Source organism: Schistocerca gregaria, chromosome 6, assembly GCF_023897955.1.
Source record: "Schistocerca gregaria isolate iqSchGreg1 chromosome 6, iqSchGreg1.2, whole genome shotgun sequence".
Classification (NCBI taxonomy): domain Eukaryota; kingdom Metazoa; phylum Arthropoda; class Insecta; order Orthoptera; family Acrididae; genus Schistocerca; species Schistocerca gregaria.
The window spans coordinates 315,398,502-315,426,389 of record NC_064925.1 but is presented as its reverse complement, the minus strand read 5'-3'; the positions used below and the strand labels follow the sequence as shown (position 1 = coordinate 315,426,389).

Here is a 27,888-nt window from a genome sequence, read left to right as displayed (position 1 = left end):
ATGAATCCTAGTATTGCATGCTGACACCGAGAACCTACCGATTATTAAGTGAATGCTAGTCATTGGTAGAGGTCTTGTAGGGTGATATTTAGATCCTTGACTACTTTTAGTTAAGTGTGTTGCTTCAATCTTACGATAACGTAGTTAGTAAACGGATGGTAGTTTTACGTGTTATAATAAGATACCATGCCGTAAAACACTGTTAGTATACTATAAATTCCCGTTACTAGGTGCAGAGGACGAACGAAGGTAACAAAAATTCTAAATGTAGCCAGTTGATCAAATATCAGCTACAGTTGGTAATTACCTCAGGTGAATTCCTATTTCAGGAAACATTTTTGCTATCTCGCTAAAAAGATTTTTATATTTGTCCAAAACTCACAAATGCGTAACAGTTAATACTTTGTCTTCTTGGGCACCATATACGAGATACTAAAACATTTATTATCTCTGATCGTCTGTCGCTGTTCGCTTGTTAGCTCTGCGATCATAAATTTCTACAGGATTTGTACGCAATGATTAATGACGAAAGAGAGAATTTCGTAACAATGTGTCTGTATGCCACATAACGTGATAAAAAATATATTGAATAAATTCACAAATATACCAAAACTGACGTAATAACGAAATAACTATTGTCGCAGAAACATCACAAAGACTCTGTAAACAATTAATATGAACTGCGAATGTAATTGTAATCTCTGTTCCTTTTGAAAAAGGATCCTCTTTCTTCCCTTTTGTTTCTTGTTAGTGCCAGAATTCATTTTTTGACGAGGCACGAAAACGTGTTACGTTTCATGTAATATTTAGCCTAAATATATTCAAATATTACTTAAAACTGTCGCTAATGTTTTTCAGTAACAACTATATTCATGAAGTGATATATTTCAACACTTCACGCAAAATTTCTAGGGGAACATTGTTGCAGAGATCAGTGCCATCATTCCAAAAATGTTAACGGTCCAGAGTTGTAAAGAAATTTTGACAGTGAAAAGTAAATGCAAATGTAGAAGAACTCTCTTGATGAGCAGTTTTTCCTTTGAAACAGCTAAAGTAAACAGTTGTTCCAATATTCAATGATATATGACTACATCGAGTACAGTTTATCAATCCCTACATAACAGACATTGCATGATTGATTGGTGTCTTTTAATATAAAACATCGTGTCGGGCAAACTAACTGCGAGAAGTACCACAACTGAACCACTGACATAAAGAGAACCACCACAACAAGTTCTTTCGTTATTTTTTAGCACTGCAGATATTAACTTTTAACAATCACTCAGTACATTCTAAATAAGTTGTGGCTAATACTTCATGTGTCACTGTAATATTTCATTGAAAAAAATGACGGCAAAATTCATAAAACGGAGCTTTCCGTAAAAGCTTTCCACTTCTTAGATTAATTAACCAGAACTAGATCTCTGATAGCGTCTATGTCTTTCAATGGCCTCCGTAACCTACTATGTGGGAATCGAGCTCCAGCTATTCGAGGATCTCGGTCAAAGTTACTCGTATACAGTTATTGCCTAAGTACAACATGGTTGATATGAAATATCAGGAAAACACAAAATGCAAATACTTCCTCGATTTTACTTCTGCATTAGCCTATTGCATCGCATGTTGGTAAGTGAAGAATTCTCTATCACATATGGACCGATGAGACATTTTTTGCGTAACTACAACAGCGCAGGCTATGCAAATGACAAAAGTCTGCAAGCACGGCGAAGTCCCGTGATCTGAGATCAGACTTATGCATCCATGTAGTATTAAGATCACTCAGTATAGAGAAGACTGGCGTCTTCGCAGAGAGAAGGACAAATGATGATCCAGAGAGTAAAAATGTGAATCACTGTCTCACTAACAGTTACAGATGACAACATGCTTGAAACAAATCGTAAGTTAAATGTACTTAGAACATTGGAGGCGTTACAATGAAACTGATATGTTATACGTTACAAGTTGTAAGTTCAAGGTCGTGTATAAATTTTACTGTTTTGATATCGCGTAACGTGTCGTAACTACAACAACTTGTCATGGTAATTTTGTCTGGCAAAATTAGTGTTTACGTTTTCTTCCTGTTAAATCTGCAGACAAAATGAGAGAAAAATTCTTGGAAGGAATATGAGATGAAATGGGCTCCCACAGTTGCCTAACTGTCGCCTATTTTCTTGTGGCACACGTTACGAGATTTTTCTTGTCAAGCGTCGTAGCACCGTTAGTCCTGTAATCCGCGTGTACCTAAGAGGATAAGCCGTGATCAAATGTTTTTTTAGCGGATTAGGCTGCACGATGTTGCACGAGGCTTCCGAGTGGTATTTGCTCGTGCTCCACAGATTAGCTCTCATCGTTCTTGAGGCTGGAGCTGTACCTTTTTTGTCATTAAAAGATGCCCTCAAAGCGGCATTTAATATCACACGATTTTCGCAAAGGGACAAGAGGCTATATTTATTATGTTCTGTCGGAAATAATAACGAACTTTTAGCTCATCTCAAATACGTTGCTGAACTGTGACACGTATACGCACATGTTACCAACGTACAAGAAGTCTCATAACGAATCCTTAAGAATGTGATAAATTATATCGAACGAGATTGGCAGTGATAAGACACTTTTCAGGATACAGCATGTTACGTACAGTTGACAATATATGAAGAGAGGATATTAATAAAGTGCTATCTGCCGAATTTCACATTTGTCCAGAGAATCAAAAAACACTGTTTATCTTTTTTTACACAACTTATTTGCATCCATTAAGTGAAAGGTTATTCTGATATAAAGGAAATATGCTGATCACCTCATCATTCATTAGCTCTTAGTCAGCACTACTTATTTTCACAGTGTCTACTGACATTAGAATAATTTTTTTACTACGTCATATTGAAATAATAGGCATTTATGGGTAACCAAAACGTAAAAAAAAATACTGTATGAGGTAGACAGTGATCCAGTGTAATAGGGGACCTGAAGGCCCTAATAAGATTACGTTCAATAAATAAAATAAAATAAATAGAAGTAGAGTCTCCACAGAAGTTGGTAGGCATCGCAACCAGCAGAGGTGATCCTTCTTCTACATATTGTATTACTAGCCGAAATGATGATGGGTGGAAACACTATCAAGCCATCCAGATGAATATTTCTTGTGTTTTCCATAAAATATCCAAAGCTACGTCGCCGCGGTTCATTCCCTATGCTTCCTCAAACCGAGCAAGTGTTTCGTCGCAAATGACTGCGTTACTGACGTGCCGTTAAACAATCATTTTGATTTCTTCTTTCCCCCGCCATGTTACGGATGCAATATAATGAATGCCTCATTTTGAAATTTGACTCCGACCAGCGAAATCTAAGTATTAGACCAAGTACTACCGTCCTGGAAACAGAAAAGTTCTTCATACTATGCAGGGAGTTCTGAAATTCCCTTGAAATACATCTGGGATTTGTGGAGGAGACTGAGTGGACAATAATTTCGTTTGGAACCCATGTCCGTACTATAGTCTTTTGAGAACATGTTTGCTAAGTAATTATGGAACAGGTGTTCATGGTGAGGTATGCTTACGTAGTATCGGTTGATGTCATTTGACGTTTATCCTACTCGCGTGTCTGTGATGTTAGAGCAATATGGCCGATTACAGGCTTGCAGAATGCACCGACATGATCTTTCGTCGCCTTTGACAAGATTGTTATCCACCACATCCCACTCCATCACATACCATTTTCGCCACAGTTAAGCAACGGCTTCGAGGAAGGGTACTCTTACCGTCAACAGATGTGACTGATGCTCCAAGGAGACACTGTACACCCGAACTGAAAGAGATCGTACTGCGTAATTTGAAAAGAACCTGATACGAGTAGACGAGCTATTGCAACAGCAATGAATGTTGGTCGCAGTAGCGTCTTCTAAGTTCTGCGTGACTGACAGGTACATCCATACCAACTGCAAAGGATACAATGTCAGCAGATTTTGTTCCACGCACTGAGATCTACAAGCAGTTTCATCGACGCTGCATCAATGACCCTCTAGTATTTCCCCGGCGTGTTCCCTTCACAGATGCATGTGAATTTACTAGGGGCTTCCTTTCTCACTTCTTTAAACAGCCATGCCTAGGCAGCCGAAAACTCAGGTGCTGCGCACGACCAGAATTCCAACCCGGATTTGGTACCAACCTGTGGGCAGGTACTCTGGGTGGTCGTTTGAGTGGACTGTAAATGTTCCTCCACGACCTCTTAGATCCCATTTACTTGACCGTCCTACAACAAGTATTGGGTGAGGTGTTGGATGCTGTGCCAGTACAGAAGACGTGTGATTTCAGCCTGACGACGCGTCCATTGGGTTTTAACGTTATTTCCGGGAACATCTGGAGGAGCGATCGGCACAGACGAATAGGCGGATGAGGTCCAATCACATGACCTCAACGATCACTGGACTTGACTCCTCTGGACTCTTTCCTCAGTTGTCGAATGAACTGTTTGGTTTAAGGGACCCCTGCAGAGACAAAATAAGACCTGATGGCACGATTTGTGGTCGCTGCCGGTCACATTTCAGAGACACCAGGTGTGATAGAGCGCGTACACTACGACATCATTCGTAGCAAAAAGTGTGCACAGAACTTAGTGGTTGCCACATCGAATCTTAGTAGTAGTGGATCAGCATGCTAACCCTCCTTTAAAATGGACAAAGGACAAAGTACAAAACCGGTATGACTGTAAACAATAGTATTTGTGAAACCTTTTTAAGTTTTCATTTTGTTTTGTCGGTTATTAATGAGTGGAATTGTAAAACACTTGCTGTACTGAAGCACACATTATAAATTACTTGTAATATTGGTCAAGGTACCAACATATTTTCAAATATTTGTAGCACGTAATCGGTATGTTTCCTGACTTGAGTTCCATTCCCAAATATTACCTACTCAGTTCCCTCCATAAGTTCTAGGAGCTTGTGAGGGGAATTAAAGAGCGCCCTGTGTAAATCAACGTGTTAGCGTTGACTGAAGAACTTTGAGACGAAGCCGAATGATGTAGGGAAGAGTGATAGTATATTTGCTATATACTACGTGGTCCGCAATTCCACTGCCAAACTGTGAGAAGTTTTGCAGTGATATTAAAGTTACCGACCTGTAGTGTCCGGCGTTTGTTACCGAGTAATTTCATTTCGTTTTTATTTGTCACTTCCCTTTTTTTGGAGTCTGTATTGCAACGAGAATATCCCCACAACAATGTAGAGCTTGTGCTTTATGACTTGTTTGGATACAATCATTTACATTCCCTCATGATACTTGATTTGTCAACAGTGACACTCATATTATTCTTCGACCGCATGCTTGCTCAGCTCTGTCGCGTGTTTGCTTTTCCTTGGTTTTACTGTGACAATGGTATACACCGGTATGGATAGGTTTAGTGATGCAGAGTTATTCAATACGTACTTCGTGTGTTGGTTCAGTGAATTTGATGCGAGAGTGATAGAACTACCCTGCGCTCAGCCGTTCTCAGAGAGAAGGCTACCACATCACAGTAATATTAAATGTGACTGAGGGTTAACTGTTTGTATTTTTCTGCAAACTATGACATCTAATAATTTTATGTTTAATTTAATGTATTGCAACGCGTTTCAAGAATGTTTCAGCCAGCATCAGGCGTTCATGCGTACTTGAAGACAAAATGTTAATATAAATTAACATCGAATACTGTTTTCTGTACTGTTCTTCTGCTGCAGTTTGCTATTGAGGGGAAATACAAGTGGGGTAGGGGATGGAGAAGAGCGGTGGGTTGTCAGAAATCGATATCCAGTTGAGGTTTCTGCTGGAATTAAGCTGTGCCTCCTTGTTTGTTGTTATAGATACCACAGCCAGTGTGGAATGCAAGTAATTTTGTATCAGTTGTTATGGTGCGGTAATAGTGTGATACACTTTTAATACCCTCTTTCACCGGCAGTAAGGCGCACTTTTTTTTCTTCGAAAAATAGCCTGAAAAATTCAGTGCTCCTTGTACCCGAAATTAATATAAAAATATCCAGTGTTTGATTTAAAATTACCCCCAATCTTAAAAATAGTCATATATTCGATGCTGAGAGGAAACGCACCTCTACCTGGCAATACAGGATTAAATTCACGCAGAAGGTAGTTTTAAACCGATCTACAGTCCAGCAAGTCTGTCAGTGGATAAAACAGTTGTGGTCTATGGTGAGATAAGACATTATTGTTTAATCTCTCAAGAAGTGCGGCATAAATAACGCTCTCGATGGCAGTGAAGACCATCTTATATAACAAGAGGGCAACGATTATGACGAAGAGAAAGAACAAGAAGAAGAAGAAGTCTCAGATGACGATTTTTAGGGATTTTACAGATCATTTCGGTTTTATACACTCTTTTTTCAGTTTGGCTATGCAACCTAATAATAAAAATCGTAAACATGTTTAATATTTAAAATATTTGCTTAATATCCACGGGCGTCTTACAGCGCATAGCGTCCTACAGTTCGTAAAATACGGCATGTCGGTTGTTCACTTACGATTGTAATGTGCTATAGCTTCGTACTCGTCGTAGGCATATTGGCAGCTTTGTTATGCAAGATGCTTAGTCTGATACTGACTTCGACGAATTTCACTGCACAAAATGCTTGTACACAGGCGTAAGCAGTATACACTAACTAAAATATGACTGCCTTTTAATGAGTGTATGGGTATGGGCTATGGCTTGTTTACAGTGATAGTCGTGATACTGATAATTAGTTAGTCATTTGTTTCATACTCGTAGGTTTAAAACTATTGCATTAAAAATGGCTTAAGGTAACCGAAGAATTACGAGTTTTTGAGTTCAGGTATGTCATTAAGGATATTATCTCCATTTCTTACACTTTGAATCAATATGTCCATTTCTTCCACACTATCCATTCTTTTATTTACCTAATTTTATGCATAACTTCAAGGTAGCCTTTCATTTTTAAAGAGCGATCGGTGTGATTAATGTGTGTTGACACCGCTAATTCTCCAAATTGCTACAGTCTACACCCGTCTATATGCTCTTTAAACCGAATTCAGTAATTTCTGCCAGTCTGGTCTGTTTAATAGTTATTGTGCTAGCTGCAAGTAATTTTGTAAATGACGGTTTTATATTGTGAATAAGCTTCGTACATAGGTTGTTGCATAACACAGCTGATATATCAATCATTATACTATAATGTAGCATTTCTACGTATGTAGCAGTTGGGATGCTGTCATTTGTGAGCATAGTAGGCTGTTGTTCCTTCTGTTTATTTTTTGTCCGTTGCGACCTGGTATTAAGGACTGAACGAGTGCATCCGTTGTTTACTGTATATTTGATGATTTTATTTGCTGTTGGATTTCTGTAGGTTGAAGTGAAAAGTTATGGGCTCTGTATAGAACTGATCTATATGCAGCATTTTTGGAAGCTGGGATGTGTATAAGAGATTGAACAGGTGTCTAAACCAGAATGTTTCCTGTGGACATTCAAAGACAGCTGCAAGTTCTGTTTCGATATTTCATGTCAAGAAATGGTATGATAGTGTTCCCTTCATACGCAAGTATGAAATAGCTATTTTCATGCAGGCTATTGTATTTATTGAGAGGGTTGTTACTTTATCATCTGTGCTATCAAATACAATGACAGTATCATCTGTGTACAGACTATCTGCACCACAAATCCCCCCCCCCCCTCCCCCACTCTCCACACATCCCATAAATAGCAACAGCCACTCCGGCAGCAGAACTGTGAGCACCATGGTATTTTCTGTTAATTTATATTTACAAATTTTATCTTTAAGTAACAAAATGCATTTGTATGCATAAATACCTGATGAGTAAAACATGCTTGAAATGTCTCGCAATACGCAAAAAATAAAGTAATTATCGTCAGGTTACTTTCCATTCAGAAGGCTGTGGCACTCAGCGACTGTTACATTGACTTGTAAATAACAGATTTCAGCTATTAGTTGTCGTTTTTGAATTTAATTGGCATATCTAGATTTCAGCTGGAAACTATCCATTCTCAATGCACTATCATTTTGGGTCAGTGCATGAAATGCCTGTTTGTCGGTTTTCACCCACAGTATTCAATGAACTGTGGATGAAGCCCGACCAACAGGCATTACATGCATTGTTCAAAAATGACAGTGCATTGAGAATAGATAGTTTTTAGCTGAAATCTTGAGCCGCCAATAAAATTTAAAAAGGAGGACTGATAGCTGAAATCTATTATTTATAAAGTAATTATATTGAAATCGTCGCAGAATAGCGTAAATAATTATCCCATATAGCGACGATTCCTGAAATTATCAAGCATGGTCACAATTATTGTCTGAGGGTTGTTGCATTATTGTGTTTTGCGTTGTACGTTTTAGTGTTTGCATATTACAGGTCTTTTTTTAAATTGTTGTGAAGGTATTTTCACAGAAAAAAGGTATCTGGGGTAACAAGCTGAAGAAACGATAACCACATCATTTGTAAAGGCTCACTGATGGTCATGACAAAATACTTAGTAAATATCTCGGACAATTCTTACAAATTTTGCAGATTATATTCGGACACACGCAGCATGGTATCCGGCGACAAAGCTGTAGAAACAGATGTCGTACCGTTAAGATTGTTGGGAAATGCGAAAGGAAAGCAGTTCACGTAACGCAGCAAAGGCAATCAAATAACACTCATTTAAACTAAACTTCCAGATTTTTTTTTATGCCAGAGCAGTCGGTCTTGTGAGACTACACAGCCGCTAGTAATGGAATTCAGCCACAGTGATATAATAGCTACGGAATTCACTATGAAGTATTTTAGGGGGGTTAGGTCTCACAACGTTGCTGGTTTTAAACGTAACACCAGCCTCAGACTGTCTGGAAAAATCCGGGGATGGCCAAGTGTTTTACAACAGCGTGCATACAGTAGCACTTTAATTAAAGCGAAAGAGACAGAGATGGACAGCGAAAATTGGTGGAATTCGAGGCAGGCTTAACTGTTCAGAGCGAAAGTAGGATAAATGTGCTCACCAAACACCAGAGGAAGATACTGGTTCAAATACCCTGTGTTCAACAGATATTCGTGTGTCTAGTTTTTCTAGATCGCCAATTTCAAGGTGCATCAGTTAATTATAACTTATGCCCAAATAAATCACGTTCATTGATGGTTAGTGAAGTTTGTTAAATACAAATTATGGTAACCAAATTGATTCGTGCAAACAGTACCCATTAGCCAAAATGCTAAATATATTCCCACAGATTTAGTCACTCTGTACCAGCAATGGGTACTGCGTAATTTCAAATTGCATGTAACTGTTTTTGACATGCTCTAAAGCTCCAGTGACAGAAAAGGAAAAGCAGTTACCTTTTCATACATAAGCATTTACATATAAACTATAGTCGTTTGAAAAGAAGCACCCTGAAATTTTTGATCAAAAGATTTCAAGTGCACAGGTACACAACGGACTTCACAATTATTTGAAAGATCGACAAACCGATGTTCTACAACAGTGTTCAACCATTCGGCCCCTCGGAACACTATATAGTTGAAGAAAAGAAAGCGGATCTGATATTATTTAATACCTTGCTTCAAAATAATTCATAAGTGAATTTCCGCTGTTTGTTCATTACATGCACGTTTGATGCTACGATTGTTGAATATTTCAATCTTTTGGTGTTGCAGTGTGACCAACTACTTCCTGGTGAACCTGTCAGCCGCTGATCTGTTGGTGACGCTGATCTGCATGCCCATGGCGGTCAGCGGTTCCGTCAGCAAGTTATGGCTATATGGCAGCATCATGTGCAAGCTCACGCACTATATACAAGGTAAGTCACAAAATGGTTCCTTATCCTAGTGGAGAAAACGCTGAAGTAAGACAACTTGTCTGAAAGGCAGTAGCAGAAATGTCGAAGACGTTGAGCTGATCGTTGCTATTTCGTAAAGCAAACGGTAGGTGCTACCAAAATTTATTGGTTGTACTCAACAACTTTAAGCAATTTTCCTTAGAGTGTATAAACACACCAGAAAAAGATTACTCACCTCCAGGAGATGGAGGTAATGTCGAGTAACACCACTTCCGTCGGCTCATTAGTAGTAGTGTTAGTCGTGAGAGGCAGAGCATCCACACTTTTCTCCAGGTCTATCGTATCCAGTTGTACCCCTACAACCCCGATCCGGACACCGTCTCAGGTACACTTACGGTGGAATCAACGAATGTGATGACAAGACCGGCTAATTTTGCTGATATTTACTCCAGGCAGGAGCGTGAATAGGGCACTTATTTGGCAGAATGGACACAAGAAAGAATCATGATAAATTGGGGGACAGGAATCTATATCTTCGCAGAACTGTTCTCTAAGATCCGATTATTTAACATCGTGCGACTCACCGCCTTGATAATATAGGATTGCGTAAGGCGCTTTCAGAATTTGTTGAAAACTCGTATCTACTTGGAGTGTTCATACTGAAAAAAGGTAAATATAATCTCCGAGATTGTATTTCGTATTATCATATTAAAATACTGCTGCAGGATATCTTTACTGTAGTGAAATTTAATTGAAGGAAATCTTTTCATAAAAGAAAGTATGTTATTTTTTTTAAACTCAATAGTCTTCGTCTTGCCAAGAAACCGCCAATATCTGAACTTAACTCAATGTTCCTAGTTTTTACCTTAATACGACATAAATTAATATAATCACGTTTTTTCCTTAATAATTATGGTGCGAGTCTTTTACAGCGTCCGTTGATGACGGAAGCAATGAAATTATAATGAAATTATTCCTACGCAAGTTGTCTGAGAAGAATGGTAGACTGTTTGACCATTTTCGTTGTTTATCCCGCGTGCTGAAAACCTTACAAATAATATTTTTATTTCTGCAAGAAGTTCACTATGCACGTGAAAGAAAAATGCATAATCAGCATATATTATTTAAAGTTTACAACTTACAATGCGGAATGGCCGCCGTAGCGTGCGTTAGCTTCGAGACTGGAACAGAGAGTGAGTAGTAATGATGGTCTTTGTAGTTTGTTTCGCCAGCGCGTAAGATAACAATTAACTACAAAAAGATCCTATACCGTTATTTTATAGAGTCTGTTGGTATCATTATTATTTCATTTTCTTATAAATTACCGTTATTACAGCTAATTGCACACGCATTTTCGGAGTTTTTTTTTACAATTTTCCTTGTACTTTTTGTGCCTGACCTGTTGTCGCACGATTTAATATTTTGTATCGTGTATCGGTACACATTATCGACATTAATTCTTGATTAGACCCAGTGAAGCACACATGTTGTTGGGATCGTGGTGCGGCGGGTAATAAAATGGCATGTTTGTTCGCTAGTTCTGTAAGTTCAAATGTTTGTTAGCCTTGTGCGATGGTTTTGGATACCATAGGCTTTTACGTGGGCGTGAAAACAGTTTGTGCTGATCGTCAGAAAGCAACGGACAACGTACTGTCCGTATCTTCATTCCACAGATCAACTTCTCATCTCGCCTAAATTGAAATTTAAACTAAGAAAACTGTTAGAGAGTCAGCAAACAGAGCGATAAATGTAAGTGTACTCTCGTGTGACGATACAGTGTAGTATATTGCAACTAATGTTCACACGCACAACGAATTGTTTCTTCAAATAATTAATGTTTCGTATCGCACTCAGCAATCGAAACTGATGAGAGACGATTTCTTCTGTTTGGTCCCATCTGCGAGAAGTCAATGGCTCTCCTGTAACGTGGAGAACAATCTCAAACAACTGCCACAAAGATTTCTATATGAAATACCGGATAGCTCACAAATCATTCTGAGACGTGTTACGGTTCGCGTTGGTGCCTTTGCTAGGTTGGCATCGGGTAATAGGGATAGTGGCGTCTCATTTTCTTCTTGTGTGAACTGGCGCCACTACGTTTGCTAGTGACGTCTGTCCGCGAGTGGCAGCAGCAGCGGTTATCGATATCTAGAACGGTGGTAGTATCTTTTGAGGGACGTCAAGTGGTTCCCGGATGGAAGAGTGTCAGCCAGTTCGGTTGGCACGGAGCAGTAGTGAGGTCCGACAGCGCGAGGACTTGCCGCTGGTTGCACGCAGGCACTGCCGGATCGAGGGGCTGTAGTTGTGAGGGCGACAACCTCGTTTTATAACGGACCCATATCGTTTGAGTCGAGTGAACATTAACTCAGTAGTGAAACCTTCACTATTTTGGGATAACGCCGTTTGTTCGCGCGTTGCTGCTCGCAGGGTCGATGAGACGAAGAGCAACGAGTGGAGTGTTTCAACATGGCGAGATTAGTTAGCTGTCTTCTGCTTCTTATTATTAATCATTGACTTTCTTGTGTTTACCAGAGGTAATTTTCTATCTAGTGACCGCTCGCGCATCAGTTACCTGCCCTGAAAGTTAGCGTATTTTCGCAGAGTCTATCTTTCCTCGCCTTGCCGCTGCTGTCCATTAAGGCATGTAGTTCGACAGCCCCATTAATTGTGGACCGAATATGGTGTTTCTTTTGGGCTACTTTGGTCGCAATGGTTCGTTCGGCTTCTGGATGTTCTAAGCACCGGACTCTGAAGACGCCTTACTGACTACCAGTTCGCCTTGCCTGGGTTATTCCACGTGACGTTAGGTAGATTTTGTAAGAGTGTTGGTCTGCGTTTAAACTGTCACTAGTTTGAGTTGTCATCTGGTCAACTGAATACAACTCTTACCTGCCTGTATCATCGGTTGCGAAGTTGAGTGACTTTCCCAGGCCGATCCTTGGAGCACTGTCCGAGGCCCACTTCTGTCTTAGTTTTATCAGATTGTGATGATTGTTTTTTTAATTGACTTTACGTTATTACTATTTGGGCCTTCAGCCAACCAATAATTTGAATTTCTGGTCTATAAGGCCTTCAGCCTTGAGTGCAGCTTGCTTAAGAATTTTTTCACTAGACATTGTGTCTTAATAGTCAAATTTGATAATTTTTCCTTGCTGTCATTGCAATTGGTTCCAAATAAAGTGTAGGTCAAAGTGAGGTTAACTGGTCATGAAAGTTAACTGACTCACTCTATTAAAAATTATCGAGGAGGGAAATTTTAGTCTAAGGAAAATTTGGTTTCGCCCTCCATCACTTCATGTGATGTTTTGGCGCCTAAAGCTGGTTACTGTAGTGTTATTAACCATAGCTGTGTTTTTAATATTCGAGGTAAATATTTTGCTATTTGCGGTTCTCTTCTGCCGGCAGTCTTTGAGTACCAAATAAGTTGGTGATGCTTTCATTTACAAATATGTTTTTAAAGGCTTCATTAGATATCTTATTTCCAAATGATCTTTTGGTTGGCGTTACGCTGTTGCACAAAATAGTTCATGAGCGCAAGTGGCGTTAAGTGCCCACACATTTTGGGATTAACTGCTCAGTGGTCCAGTTAATACCACTGAAAACTTGCTTTAATTTACCCTTATACTTACTACTGTATATAAACAGAAGCATTATTAGGTATAATAATTACATATTCAGTGAATTGCAGGGTTCATATTGACAAGAATTAGGCAGCGAACTACCAATCATAGAGATTATCCACCTGAACAGCTGAAAGACTCTGTCAGTCAACATATCCACGAACAATTGTCTTTGCGAAAATTAGAAACAAGTGTGGGTATTCCAAGATCAACCCTTGAACGATTGGTAGAAAAGGCTGTTCGTCTAGAAGTTGACAATAAAATTTTTCGGCCATAAATGAACATCTACGAATTTTCACAGAAGAGGAGGAAAAAACACTTGCTGACTATATTACTACAGCATGCAATATCCATTATGGCTTAACCACAAAAACTGCAAAGATTAGGGCTTATGGATATGCTAAGAGGAATAGAAAATCTGTACCACAGAACTGGGAAAGAGAGAAAATGGCAGGTCTGGAATGGACCCTTATGAAACGAAACAGATTTTCATTACGAACACCAGAACAGAACAGAACAGACAAGTATATCAAGGGCCACTAGCTTCATAGAGGCAACTGTCAAAGTGTTCTTTGAAGGTCTGATTTGCCATAAAGCAAAATACAAGTTTGAACAACAAGGCACATACAGTCTGGATGAGACTGCAGCAACCACTGTGCAGAAACCACCTAAAGTATTTGCACAGACTGGGTACAGAACAGTTTGACGAGCTACATCTGCTAAAAGAGGATCACTTGTGACAATGTTTGCAATAACCAGTGCTTCTGGAACAGTTGCGCCGCCATTCCTTGTGTTTCCTAGGGTGCATTTTGAAGATCACACGCCCCAGTGCCAGCCACTGCCTCAGGCTGGATGAACAGTGGCTATTTTTACCAGTCCTGCAGAACATTGTGAAACGTGAGAGGCCTGAAAGAAACATCCTAAGCTTATGATTCTTGACAATCATGAATGCCACACAAGCATAGCGGCAATATCATATGCAAAAGAAACCGGAATTATTTTGCTTACTCCTCACACAGGCCATAAGCTCCAACCTCTGGATGTGGGAGTTTTTGCATCTTTCAAGAAGTTCTATAATAGAGCATGTCGTGATCTTATGGCAGCTACAGGAATATCTATCACAATCTGTGATGTTGCTGGACTGGTTGGCAGAGCTTTTCCCCTTCCATTCACCACCAAAATATAAGTAGTGGTTTTAGGACATGTAGTACTGAATCACTAAACAGAGACATTTTTCGACCTGAAGACTATCTCCCAAGTTTTTTAACTAATCACCCTTTGCCCACTGAATCTAACCACAGAAATTATATGCCATCTACTTCCACTGTTGCTGTTTCTGACAATACCATAATTACAGACTTAAATATTCCTCAGCCTTGTAAAGATGTCAAGATCAATGGCAAAAGAACTGAACCAATCTGTCGAGAAGAAACTCTGCCTCATCCCAAAGCCCCTCTTCCAAGAAGAAAACAAACCAAGAAATCAGAATCAATTATTCTGACAGACACGCCCGTAAAAAACATTCTTGAAGACTAACAGAAGAAAAGAAAATGAAGAAATCTTATACGATGATAAGAAAGTGGTCTAATCAGAATAAGAGTCAAAAGAGAAATTTCTTTGAGTTGGAAGAGTCTGAAGAATTTCTTCTGTATGATAACTCTTTTTCAGCAGTGAGTCTGTTTTCAGATGAAGACAGTATGGTGTATTGTTCAGGAAACTTTGTGATTGCGAAAGTTTATGGTAAAGCCTCTACTACTTTCAGACATTATATTTCTAAGGTTCTTAAAGTCCTGTAAGATGGAGCTGAAGTATCATTTTACAATCACGTGACTAGAACAATGAAATTTATGACAACAGATGAAAGAAGTTTTGTACCAGAGACCGATGTTGTATTGAAATTACCTAATACATTCCAATTAAAATCTGCTCGATATGCAAATATGTGTTTTTTCAACTGTGATTTGGGTAACTTCACATTGTTTTAGCTGTATATCAGTCTTTTGTTGACTGTTTTAAGTATATAACTAATTGTTTGCAATTCTTTATCCTGTATTACATAGTATGAAGTAATGGCTATTGTAATATATATTGTGTTTTTCAGTGAATACCAATAAATGTCAGTGGTCCAGTTAACCACACTGAATGGCTCAGTTGACCTTCTCCACGGGTTAAGTGGACCACTTGCAACTATGTTACATTTTGGTCTCGGCTTTTTAAAATATTTAGGTTGGGCTCTTAATATTTTTCAAAACATTCAGTAAAAATCAACATAAATAATGGTGTGCTAAATGTTTACTTATTGTGTAAAATATAGATACAAAAAATTAAAATGTAGAAAGTAGTCCAGTTAACCTAACTTTACCCTACGTGATTAAAAAAAATAAAAATTGAGCAACCAACGGTAACTGAGTGAGGCCCTGTCAACTCCGAATCCTGTCGTTCCTTAAGTCCCACGATTCACATTCATAATCCCGTTAGGCTCACTTTTACGCCATTTCACCAGGTATAAGCGATATACCATTTAGCGGAAAGGATATTTTCAGCTATTACTAACGCAATGAGAGGCTTAACTGATGTGAATAGGTTCACAGTGGAGCGTACCGCATTCTCGTATGACTGACAACGATTGCATAACCTCTCAGCTGCGTAAACCTGGTTACTCATATACGCCCTGTGCAGTTGGCGAAGGGAACGCTTGCTCCAAAACTGCTTCTAGCGTTGGCAGCAGTGTCAGCCAGTACCCCTTATAACTAAAAAATTAGTATGCCATTGTTAGTTGAGTAGTGACAACTATACCAATTTTCTTAAGCGTCTCTGTATTTTATGTACAGTCTGTAAAATTCTTAATCCAATAACTTTTAAATTTTGAACCCCAAAGTTTTTCAGATGGACTGTCGGTAGATGTTGGCCTGTGAACTGTCTCAGTTTTAGCTTCCGTACCTTGACGATTTATAATATTATCTTTAAACCTGGTGTTGCTTCGTTATTACATTCGTATAACGAATATAGTGCTGTTACCTTGGTTTTGTAGCTTGTTAACATTGTTTTGTTAATCAAAGTATTGTCACAAAATGTAGATACAAAAACGTTTTTTCTTAATAATTGTAAAAGTAGATTACGTATCTTCAAGGAAACGTTTCCTATACGTTTTCATGACAAACTGAACCTAATTCCAGAAGTTTGACTCTGTAACTTTAATATTATTCGCTTGTAAAATTTCTAAAAAAATTGAAATAATTCAAAAAGTTAAAGAGGTGTAAACTTCTATCACGTGTTCTTTTGGTAAACTCCAAAAGTAGACGTCTGAAGCTTTAATACTATTTGCCAATTAGATTTTTACAAAAAATGGAATTTTGGAACAACTAATTAGTGGTTTACATTGAGATTCATGATATTTAACATTTTCGTAGTCTTACATGATCTGACCAAGTTTTGAACCGATATTGAGACGTTTAAGATATAGGTAAGTATATTTCGCATTTATTATCAGCTGGTGACACAGTCTTAAGTGCTCTGTTGGACTGACCTTTACGGAGCGACTGGGAGGAAAGTTAATAATTCACTCGCTGTACTTGTGTGGGTTTGCTTCGCTACAGGATGTTGACTGTTACGCTTCATCTACAGTTCGAAATGCTTCCCGATATATCGTATGGGATTAAGTAAGAAAGTCTCAAACTTTATTTAGGTGCGATACATCCAGCAGAAACTAGTCTCTGATGTATAAAGCCCATGGGACAACCAAACTGCTAGTTTGTTGAATGCTCGCTTTCAAATGCTGCTCCAGAGAGTGTCACTGGAAGTTATCTTTGATACGTTATTTTCTTTGGTAGAATCTTGGTATCAAGTGCGGCAGAGAGCTATTCTTACTTGTGGTTAAGCCACTGAGTGCTATAATAACGAGATGGACTTGTTAAGAGTAGTGTTTGCTATTAATGTATTTAAAGATTTTGGCAAGTTCTCACGAAAAGAGTTGTGAACTTTATGGATATGGCAGTTTGTAATAATAAAATTCAGAGTTGTATGAAAAGTGTATCAACCTTTTCTTAACAAACCCACACCTCACTTCTGGAGCATCTCAATGGAATTTATCTGCAAGATAAACTGAAATTATCCTTTTTCCTATTTGCTGCAATATTCACGTCGTTGGTATATATTTGGCACACACATAACACGTAAAGTAATTATTAATTACTGCTCAACTTAGTCGGGGGCTAGATGCTTCACTATTTGGGATCCCCACCTGGTGCGATGAAAGGAAGAATTTGAAGCAATTTCGAGGGGTGCTACTGGATTTGCTGCCGGTGGTTTCGATCTACACTCGAGTATAATTCAGGCCGCCGTGAATTCAAATGGGAATCCCTAAAGGGAAAACGATGGTCTTTCGGTAAAACACTAGTGTGTGAATATACTGGCGCGAATGTCCATCTCGCATAGGGACACGAAGACAAGATAAGGGAATTTAGGGATCGTACACATGCATATTATCAATTGTATCTTCCCTCTCTCCATTCGCCAGTGGAACAGGAAATGTCTGTTCCCCATATGGTGGCTTGCATGTGGATGTAGATTCTAGTACACCTATGTACACTATGTTAAGTATTTAATACTTCTGTCCTTATAGGATATGTTAAGGAATTCACTCATGATTTGTGTTGGCGTATTCTATCCTATTGTGTGACCGTTGTTCCCTAGGGCTTCTTCTCTAGACCTCCGATAAATACCTTAAAATCTAGAATTTATATTTCTTCTACTCCACGTTTTTATACGTAACTTTCCGTACTAATTATGAGTTCGCAATAATTTATAAGTTCTTTTCCTCGCTACAACGTCAGCCAAGTCACCTCTACGTTCGTTCTTTCATAATTAAGAGTAGTCGCATTTATTTTTAAAATTTATCTTCCTTCTCTTGCAACAAGCTTGAGTTGTTAATATAATAATATTTGGGAAGTCAGCGCCATGGAGGTATAATGGTCTGCGCATCTCCAGCGGAGAATGGTGATCCACTTTTTTCCGATGCTACAGTCTACTAAAGGAAAATTAAAATAGCAACACTGATCGTATGTTCGTTCTTTTGTTTAGGAGAGCGTAACTCACCGTAAGAAAGCAGCTCTTCTAAATGTTGCAGTCGATTTTGGCTTTGATGCAGTATAAAACAGAGGAGAGCCTAGAGTGAACATACAGCAGAGCCAAGTTTCGGGAGGACTTTCAAAGAGGCGTATCGCGAGAAAGCTATGGGGTTGGACGGTCTCAAGAGGGTGTAGTGTGCTTCAAGGGTAATCCAGAAGTTGTTTCTTACTTTCACTATATTGGTTATTTGATTTCCCATGTTTTCAGTTTCCCTGAAATGGTTAAAGATAATGTTTAATTCGACTCAGAAACTCCCTTCCAATATCGTAGATACATAGTGTCGCTCATTCGACAACGATCTCTTACACCCATTTCCTTCGTAAGGAAATGATCTGAAAGTCTGTCAGCAAAACCTGACCGAGAAGTAAAAGCATAAAACGCAACAAATTTTTGATACAATCAGACTTTGTTCGGAAATAGTCGCACTCAAAAATTTTGAAAGGATGCTATCGAAAATTCTATAGCAGGAGCCAGGTTATCGACGTTGTAACAAACAAGTAACGTTTAGCAACCCGAGCTACGTCGCGCACGAGGCGTTAGGCTTCCCAATACAATTGCTCTAACGAATGGCTTCGGCCGCAGGCACTTTCCAGAAGCTATAAAGTTTAAAACGTGCTTCGTCTGGACGACGGAAATAAAGGCACGAGCGTCAAGGGCAGCAATGAAACCCTATTCGGAAGCGCTTTGTTGCAAAATCTTCCAAGCTATTTAACGCTGTTATGTTACATAAAAAGCAAAATTACTTTATTACTTGGCTTGGTTCAAAAATTTAAAAAAATGGGGAAATATTTTTTCTATTACCTAATTTATCGATCGTTTAGTTCTCAAAAGTAATATTGTATGTTGCTTATAATAATAAGAAGGCAGAAAGTTGCACCTTCACGATTAGGGACGTTTCGATACCATCAAACTATTGATACCTACTCACATGAGTTATACTCAGGTCGTGTTTCCATACTACTTATATGAGTACTACAAAAGTATCGGTACCTAGTCATGGTTATCCTCTTTTAACACATTAAATCCTTTTCCTGAGTCATAGTTGAAAGTAATAAACACTCACCAAGCACAGATGTTGCACTGACGATAAAGTATTGTTGAACACTTTTGTACGAGCACGGGAAAATGATTTTCATGTCTTGCCATTCTTCAAATGGGTTGCTTTTCAAATACATTTCAGGTTTCATAGATAACAGTATAACTCGTCACTTTCATGTGTATCCGGTTTGCTTTCTGTGGCCACGTGGTAGTTATCTGTGATGTTTCCAAAAGTATTCCTGTATTACAGAAGGCAAAGCAGCATCTTCCTCAGATTCAGTTGGGCTAGTTTCTAGCTGATAAAAATTATCTATCAGTTATTGTATGGCTCGCCCGCCCGCCGCTAATCTTGAAAATGCAGGTTTATTTACCTTCGTTCCACTAGAGTAGCAATGGCTGTATAATAAAATCCAATTAAACCAGGCCTTTCCTTCAGCTCTCGCAGTAAAACGTCCTTACAATCTTTGACATCTGGTAATACTAATATGATGCTATTAAGTTCTGTTGACAAACAGTCATTAGTGCAGTTTTGGATACCTTAAGATACGTAAAATCGACTCGATACAAGTACTTTTCCTTCTACACCTACTAAGTGTTAAAAGCATGATTCGTTTCTAAGAGAACTCATATTGAAACAAAAAAATCGAGTAATTACTTGTATCTGAACACCCCAGTTAAAAAGGGAGCACCGAACACACCGTTTTATCTTCTGTCAGTGACGTTCATTGTTGACTTCTTGTTGGTATGAAGTAAATATTATTCTAATTCTTTAAAATGACTTGAATTAGCACACTGTTGAATTATCTGCAAAGATGTGCAGATTGCCTTGCACAAACAACCAAAAAATTTAAGATTTTCAAATGTTTTCTACCACTGTAAAGAAAAAACTGATTGTCATGTTTTCTACCACTGTAAAGAAAAAAAATTGACCTTAGCGGTACTGGGACAAAGAAGAATCAGCGCACAGTGCGAATAGTAAAAAGAATCCTTGACTCAGTGTTTATCTGTAGTTCGCTTGCTCGCCTGTCAGTTGTGCAACGCTGGGGCATTCTCATTTGATGTACAGTATCGAGTAGCTGCGGTTTAGAGAAGGATATTTGCTATTTGTGAATCTGAGAGAAATTATGTGGAATACTTTATTGTGAAGGTGACACTTCGTTTGTAAAGACATGCTATTGATTGTATTGAAGGAGTAGATTTTGAGGAATTTCTAACGGTAACAAATGCACGCACAAGAATGAAGTGGCTGTCGGAACAATCAAACGAAGAAAATCTTTGTCCTGCAGTCAACTTATAACAATTGTGGCGTCGCGGTTCCTTTTGTCCTTTTTGCCAGCATGTACATGTGATTTTTTTGCAGAAGATCGCCGGTAAGAAAGCCGAGCAGAAACCAACCGTACTGCAAGTCGCACCATGCTCCATTCTACGTAGCTATTCTAAGAATCGGGAAAAGGCCTTAATTTTGAATGAAAAGTGACACTACTGGTAAAACTTCGGTATATTCTGAAGTCGAGAATTTCAAGTTCACTACCAAGCCCGTGCTAAACACAGCCATGCACAAATCCTTTCACTCACGTTAGCAAGTTTATGGTAACGTATTTCCCGAAATCTGAACTGTTACTAAGCACGGATTCTTCTTAAACGAAAATATTCGCCACACTATTACGTTTGTTGGTGTCTAAGGCACTCAAGTTTTTGGTCACCGATCTGCTCAATATGCCACGCGGAGTTATCGTCTTTTCACATACTTTCTAAAATAAACACACCGGAATAAATATTATGTCACTTTAAAGCCTTTTTGAGGCATATAGCAAACTATAACCGGCAAACTGTCACTTCTTTCGAAGCTCATACTACACACGACCGCACCCATTGAAAGGCTGTGTAACTCTTCTATATCTGCAAGAGAAAAGACGGGCGATGTATACTCCGTTCTGATTGATCAGTTTTCTTTAAGGCCAGTAGAAAAACATTCCCCTGCGTTAGTCTCCGCTTTTCATGACTAACCAATCGACAAATAACACACAGTCGAACAGTACTTTTTCCCGAAATAAATATTTAACAACCGGATGTGTTGTTTATACTTTACATCATTACCTATTTTTATTTGCACTCGAATTGCTTTCCTGTTACCATAAACGTACTTAAAATATTACGATACAAAATTCCCCGTTGATTGCATTCGCACTGTCTTAAAATTTTCTTAAGCTAGTTGGTACAGCGTTTATCAGTAGAAGAACAATTATCAACATATTAACTTTGGACCACATTCACATATCAATCGCACTACTAAAGGCATATGCGAATATGAATAAAGAAAGAGCCTTCAAGAAATAAACAGAAAATTCTCAAAAAAACATTCTCTTGACAAACTTCTTGGATGTCTCTGTGCACTACTGTCCTCTAGCAGATGAAAATTAGAACTACGTATTCGACTGAACACGCTTCGGACCATCTGTGTCTAGGGTTGTGTTACTCATTCTCCTGATACACAGGCTCTAGACAGGAGCGGTGTGAGGCGCCACGCCTCATAATCATGATTTGTGTTACTTTGATATGTTTGCTTTTATTATCTCTCAAACATCGCAATTGTTTGGAACGTCGATAATCTTTATACTGAGAGAATTTCGTAACTGTTAGAGTCCTCTCATGTTACGCAGTTTTATTGACCATAATCAGAACTTTATTTTCAATAACGACTTTCTTTAAAGTAAAACCCTGCTCCATTAGAAAAGTTTTGGATATTTTTGTCGTTTACTCACTGCACCTTACGCCACAAGAAACCACAGATTGTTTTTGACAAGCAGAATGCAAGTTATGTAGTGAGTAGCTTATTGTTCATTTAACTGCAGATTCTTATTTTTACCGAGAACGTCAGTACACCAGACAAAAAACAACACGCTGAGTGTCAGGCAAGTTACTTTGATTTCAAGGAAGATGTCACTTTGCAGTTCGTAATTAGAATTATCAGGTGTTCTGTTAAGCAAGTAGATTAATTGGCAATCAACAGTGTAGATAATATCAAATAGCAATTTTTTTCTTCTGAGTACAACAGTATTTTATTTTTGTAGACATTTCTGGTTGGGAATTGCACTTCCTGCCACGTAAATTTCATAATGTAGAATAGTATTGAGATTCAGTAAAATAGTTTTCACTGAGTACACAATTAGTTACTTTTGGCATTTAGTTAGATTAGTTTTCATTATTTCAAATTCATTATTTCACTAAGTTTAAAATTTTGTTTCATGACACTATTCAGCTCGCAACACAAAGCCGACCAACAGTCAGTATTGCTCAGCACTTGAATGTGATACCTAAAGTACATGTTACACGAGGCAAAAGTCTTTGAAATAACAATATTAGTATCTTCATTTATAGATAACTTTTATAGAAAGCTTGCAATGTGTATTTGATAGAGACGTGATGGCATAAATGCATTATTATGGCGATTGTTACATCGTTTTCGGAAAAGTAGGAAGCAAGGAGCTGGGAGAGAAGTGCTAACATGAACGCATTCGCCGTCCCCACCCTCCAAATTAAAAAATATTGTATTACTCGAAGGCAGTGCTGCTCTCTGCATAAATCAGCAGGTCTACGCAAGTTTACTGTCGGCGGGCTCAACGCAAGCACACAAGAATTAGAATCATGCTTCACAGGCAGTAAAACTATTTTTGAAACATGTATTAGTGCATCAATTTGCAGTACGCAGCTAGCGTCTGCCACCGAAAGTCTTGATGTGCACAGCTCCTCTCATGTGTTAATTATCTCGCTTTAGCCTAGCGCCTCATTTGTTTTATAGATTATGTATAAACAGGGACAATAAATTTCCTGAAGAATAATCCAGCAGCAACTCAGTAAAGCGGCATGCTTCACATCAGCACAGCGCAGGCCAGGGCAGTGTCTGGCTGCAGAAGTACTGGTTATTCTTCATATTTTTGCTGTCCCTACATATCCACAAAAGAAATGTTGCAGTAGACTGATCTGAGACCGCTGTATCGAGTGGGCAAGTAAACTGCCACTTTAAAAAACATTCTGTATTTGACGGGAAATGAAGCGACGCATTTCGTCTACAAGGGCCTCCCATGATAGACCTCATGATCAGTAATCGTTTGGGCGGACGCCAGCTACACAATGTAAAATCGAAATTGTAAATATCTCACGAAAACAGACAAACTGCATTTGACGGCTCTTAGAAGCGACACCCTATTTAGACAGTCAAATGTCTGTATCCGGTTAAGATTTCGTAATGATGTTTCTCTCACGTTAAGTTTAACAAAATCCCCAATGAACAACGGAAATAACTGAGAATTCGTTATCAATTTTTTTCGGATGTTGTAGTATTTCCTATATACTATAAACAAAAAACATTCATTATCATTACTTAAATTCGCTTTACGATCATGATATTATACGCAAATCGCGTCAAAATTTGGAATGAAAGTTAAGCGTTGAGGCGTGGGATGTCAGAAGTTTGAACACGGTAGGGAAGTAAAAAAAAAAAAAAATTGGGAAGGAAACTGCAGACGCTTTGTCTTAGATATAATGGAATCAGTGAAGTTAAATGGAAGAAAGACAAGAATTTGAGGTCAGACGAGTTTTGGGGTAATATCAACTGCAGCAGAAAATAGAATAGCTGATGTGGGTAGGAAGGAAGCGGAGGCAGTGAGTAAATGAACTGTTAGTGACAGTGATGTGCTAATCGGAGTCGACAGTAAACCAACACCGAACGCAATAGTTCAGGTATGCATGCCTACATCGCCATTGGAAGATGAAGAGACAGAGAGAGTATATGTGGATATTGAAGCGTTAATTCAGTACTTGAGACGAGCTAAAATTCTAATAATCGCGGGAGAGGGAAACGTGGTTGTAGGGGAAGGGGAAGAACAATAGGATTACGGGAGAATATTCACATAGTAGCTGGACCAAGAGAGGAGAAATATTGATTGAGTTCTGCAAGAAATATGAGGTAGTAATAGCAAAACACTGTTCGAGAATCACAATAGGAAGGGATACATTTGGAAAAGGCGGGAGATTCTGGAAGATTTCAGTTACATTACATCATAGTCAGGCAGAGATTCCGGAGTCAGGTATTGGAAAGTAAGGCTTACCCAGGAGCAGATATGGACTCAGATCACAAATTAGTAATGATGAAGAGGAGACTGAAGATTAAGAGATTAACCAGGAAGAATCTGTACGCAAAGAAGTGGGATACGGAATTGCTAAGGAATAAGGAGACTCACTTGAAGATCCCTAAAGCAACAGGTACTACATAACGGATAGCTCAGCAAGCAGTACAGTTGAACAGAAATGTATGTCTCTAAAAAGGACAATGATAGAAGTTGGAAAGAATTACGCAAGAACAAGGAACGTAACTGCGAAGTAGTGTTGATCACCAAAAGAAGGAAGTAAGTACAAAAACGTTCGGAAAAATTCAGGGATACAAGCTAGACAAGTCACCAACTTACGAAATAAAGAAGAAGTGCAAGGAAGCTAAGGCTAAATGGCCATAGAAAAAATGTGAAGAAACCGAAAATAAAGCGATTGTTGAATGCTGATGATGTCTGATTTGTGGGGCGCTCAACTGCGCGGTGGTCAGGCCCGTCCAAAGTCCCAATTTCTACACAGTCCAGTTCTTTACCCTGTCAAATCGCGTCACTATCACGAATCATGATAAAATGAAGAGGACAACACAAACGCCCAGTCCCCGGGCAGAAAATCCCCAACCCGGAACCCCATGATCCAGAGGCAACAAGGCTAGCCGCTTTTGCTACCGCTTTTAATTTAATTATGTTGAAGAGCAGAGTGGTCAGTTCTGAGCTGGTGGCGACAGGGTGGGCAGGGACCGAAACCCGAGGCCTGGCCACGATGCTCCCTCCCCCCTTCCCATCCCTGAATCACTCCCCTCCAGGTTTTTTTCCCAGGAACAGGGTAAGTAAACAAAATATCTTTATTTGTATAAGCATAAATACAATAGAAATGCCTTCCTTCCGGTGGAACCCACACGAGACATCAGTTTGGCTTTGGGACAGTTAAGGGCACTAGAAAGGCAGCTCTGAAGCTTCGCTTGATAATTGAAGAAATACTGAAGAAGAATCATGACACGTTCAAGGACCTGTCGACCTGGAGAAAGCGTTCGATAATGTAAAATGGTACATTATGAAAAAACTAGGGTTCAGCTACAGGGAAAGACGGGTAAGATGCGATATGTGCAAGAGTCAGGAGGGAACATTAAATCTAGAAGACCAAGAACGAAGCGCTCTGATTAAAAATGTAAGGCAGAGGTGCAGTCTTCCGCTCCTACTGCTCAACTGATACGTGGAAGAAGCAACGACTAAAGTAAAATAGAGGTTTAAGAGTCGGATTAAAATTCCAGTTGAAAGGATATCGAAAATAAGATCCGCTGACGACATTACTATCCTCAGTTGAAGTGAAGAAGAATTACAGGATTTGTTGAATGAGATGAACAGTTTACTGAGCGCGGAATATGGACTGGGAGCAAATCGAAGAAAGACGAAGATAATGAGAAGTAACAAAATGAGGGGAAAGTGAAACTTAACGTCAGAATTGTATATCACGAACTAGGCGAACTTAAAGTGAACCATGGTGGATGGAGCAATTAGGACACAAGAAGCAGACTTCGAAAAGGGGGTTCCCAGCCAAGAAAAGTCTGCTGGTATTAAACATAATTTGAGAAAGAAATTTCTGAGAGTGTACGTTTGGAGAACTGCAGTGTCTGGTATTGAATCACTCACAGCGGGAAGACCGAAACAGAAGAGAATCGAAGCATTTGAGATGCGGTGCTACACAAGAATGTTGAAAATAGGTGAACTGATAAGGTAAGGAATCGGCTAGGAAAGGAACTTAAGAGGCGGTGGCGAGTAGAAGGGACAGGATTACGGTACATCAATTAAGACCTCAGGCAATAACTTCCATGGTACTACAGAAAGCTGTAGATATAAAAACTGTAGTATAAGACAGAGATTGGAATTCCTCCAACAAATAACTGAGGACGTACGTTGCAATCACTACTGTAAGATGAGCCAGTCACAAGACTAATGACTAAAAAGACTTGTTTTCCGCACCCACCGAGGTTGTATAGTAATTTGTACACTTGACTCGTATTCTGGGGGTAGCGGTTCAAATTCGCTTCCGGTATATATAGGTTTTCCGTGATTATCCTAAAATTATGCCAGTCTTCCACATTCTCCGCAGAGGTGCATGCTCGTATATCGTAACTGTGGCCGAATGACTGCGTAAGTACGAGTGAGAAGTGTAACCTCATTTTCACCTTGGTCGGCAAGGAGTTGGACCACACGGTCAACGGCGACTGAGCAGCTACACGGCCCTGAGCTCGAACTCCAGATCTTCAGGATAGTGAGGTGACAGCAACTGTGGTAGGCCTCCAGGTGGTCTACCAGCCAGAGGGCGCTAAGACATCTGCATCCGAGCACTAAGAACCATGTATAGTAAACAGACTCGTGGAATCGTAGATAGACCATGGTAGGTCTCCCAAAAGAGAAGATGGTCTGCAGACATCAGTGCAATTACAATTGAATAGTTTTTATATGGGATATGGACCTGCCTCGAATGTGTTGCTAAGTCACAACAGAGCAACTGCTCAGTGATTCAGCAATCAGATCACACACTGGAGTCGCTCTGCCTCTCTGCTGCCTCACTTCTGGCCCCTCTTGTTGGGCATAGCGTATGGCAACAATCTTGAAGCCTTGGAAACATTACTTCCCCTTACAGCAAGTCGCCCTTGATGTAGATCCGCCCACGTAGCCTGAACTGTTCACCTTCTATGGGTTCTTACATTAGCCGTAGCCAGAATTCCAATTTTACACACCCTGGCCAAGTAAATGAACTACAGCGGAATGCGCCTCCCGCCTTCAGGAGCCCATTGCATCTCAGCTCATGACAATTCTGAAAAGTCTCCTATACCTAGCACGTTCATAATCAGTTTTTGTCATGGTAAATCTCGTTTCAAATCGCTGTACTGTTAATATCAACACTACTTCTACGTTAGTCCACCGGACTTGCTCCGATTCCCCAAAGTAACATAATTCCACTGAACTGTCACTCACAAAGGAGATCACCAAATTCCACTTTCTTAACAAATTCCTCAGGAGTCGCCTACCAGTAAATAGTCCAGCTCGGTGTTCTTCTCATGCTTAGCATTTCTCCTTGTTTTATCATGTGGCTTCTCTTCTAAGACTTACTTGACTAAGCACTATTTCACTGAACTGTAGGATGAAAATATGATGGAAGACGGGCCTTTATATTGCGTACATATTCGCACTTTCTAGGCCAATATCTCTAGTTCTTTTTCTG

At 39.2% G+C, this 27,888-nt stretch overlaps 1 protein-coding gene across 1 annotated transcript in view; it reads left to right on the top strand.

The window, feature by feature from the left end:
• LOC126278537 (galanin receptor type 2-like) overlaps nt 1-27,888 on the top strand; it is a 1,269,802-nt gene that overhangs the window by 960,686 nt on the left and 281,228 nt on the right. The window contains exon 3 of the mRNA XM_049978712.1: nt 9,651-9,793. Within this exon, the coding sequence (XP_049834669.1) occupies nt 9,651-9,793 (143 nt within the window). The remainder of the gene's footprint in view (nt 1-9,650; nt 9,794-27,888) is intronic.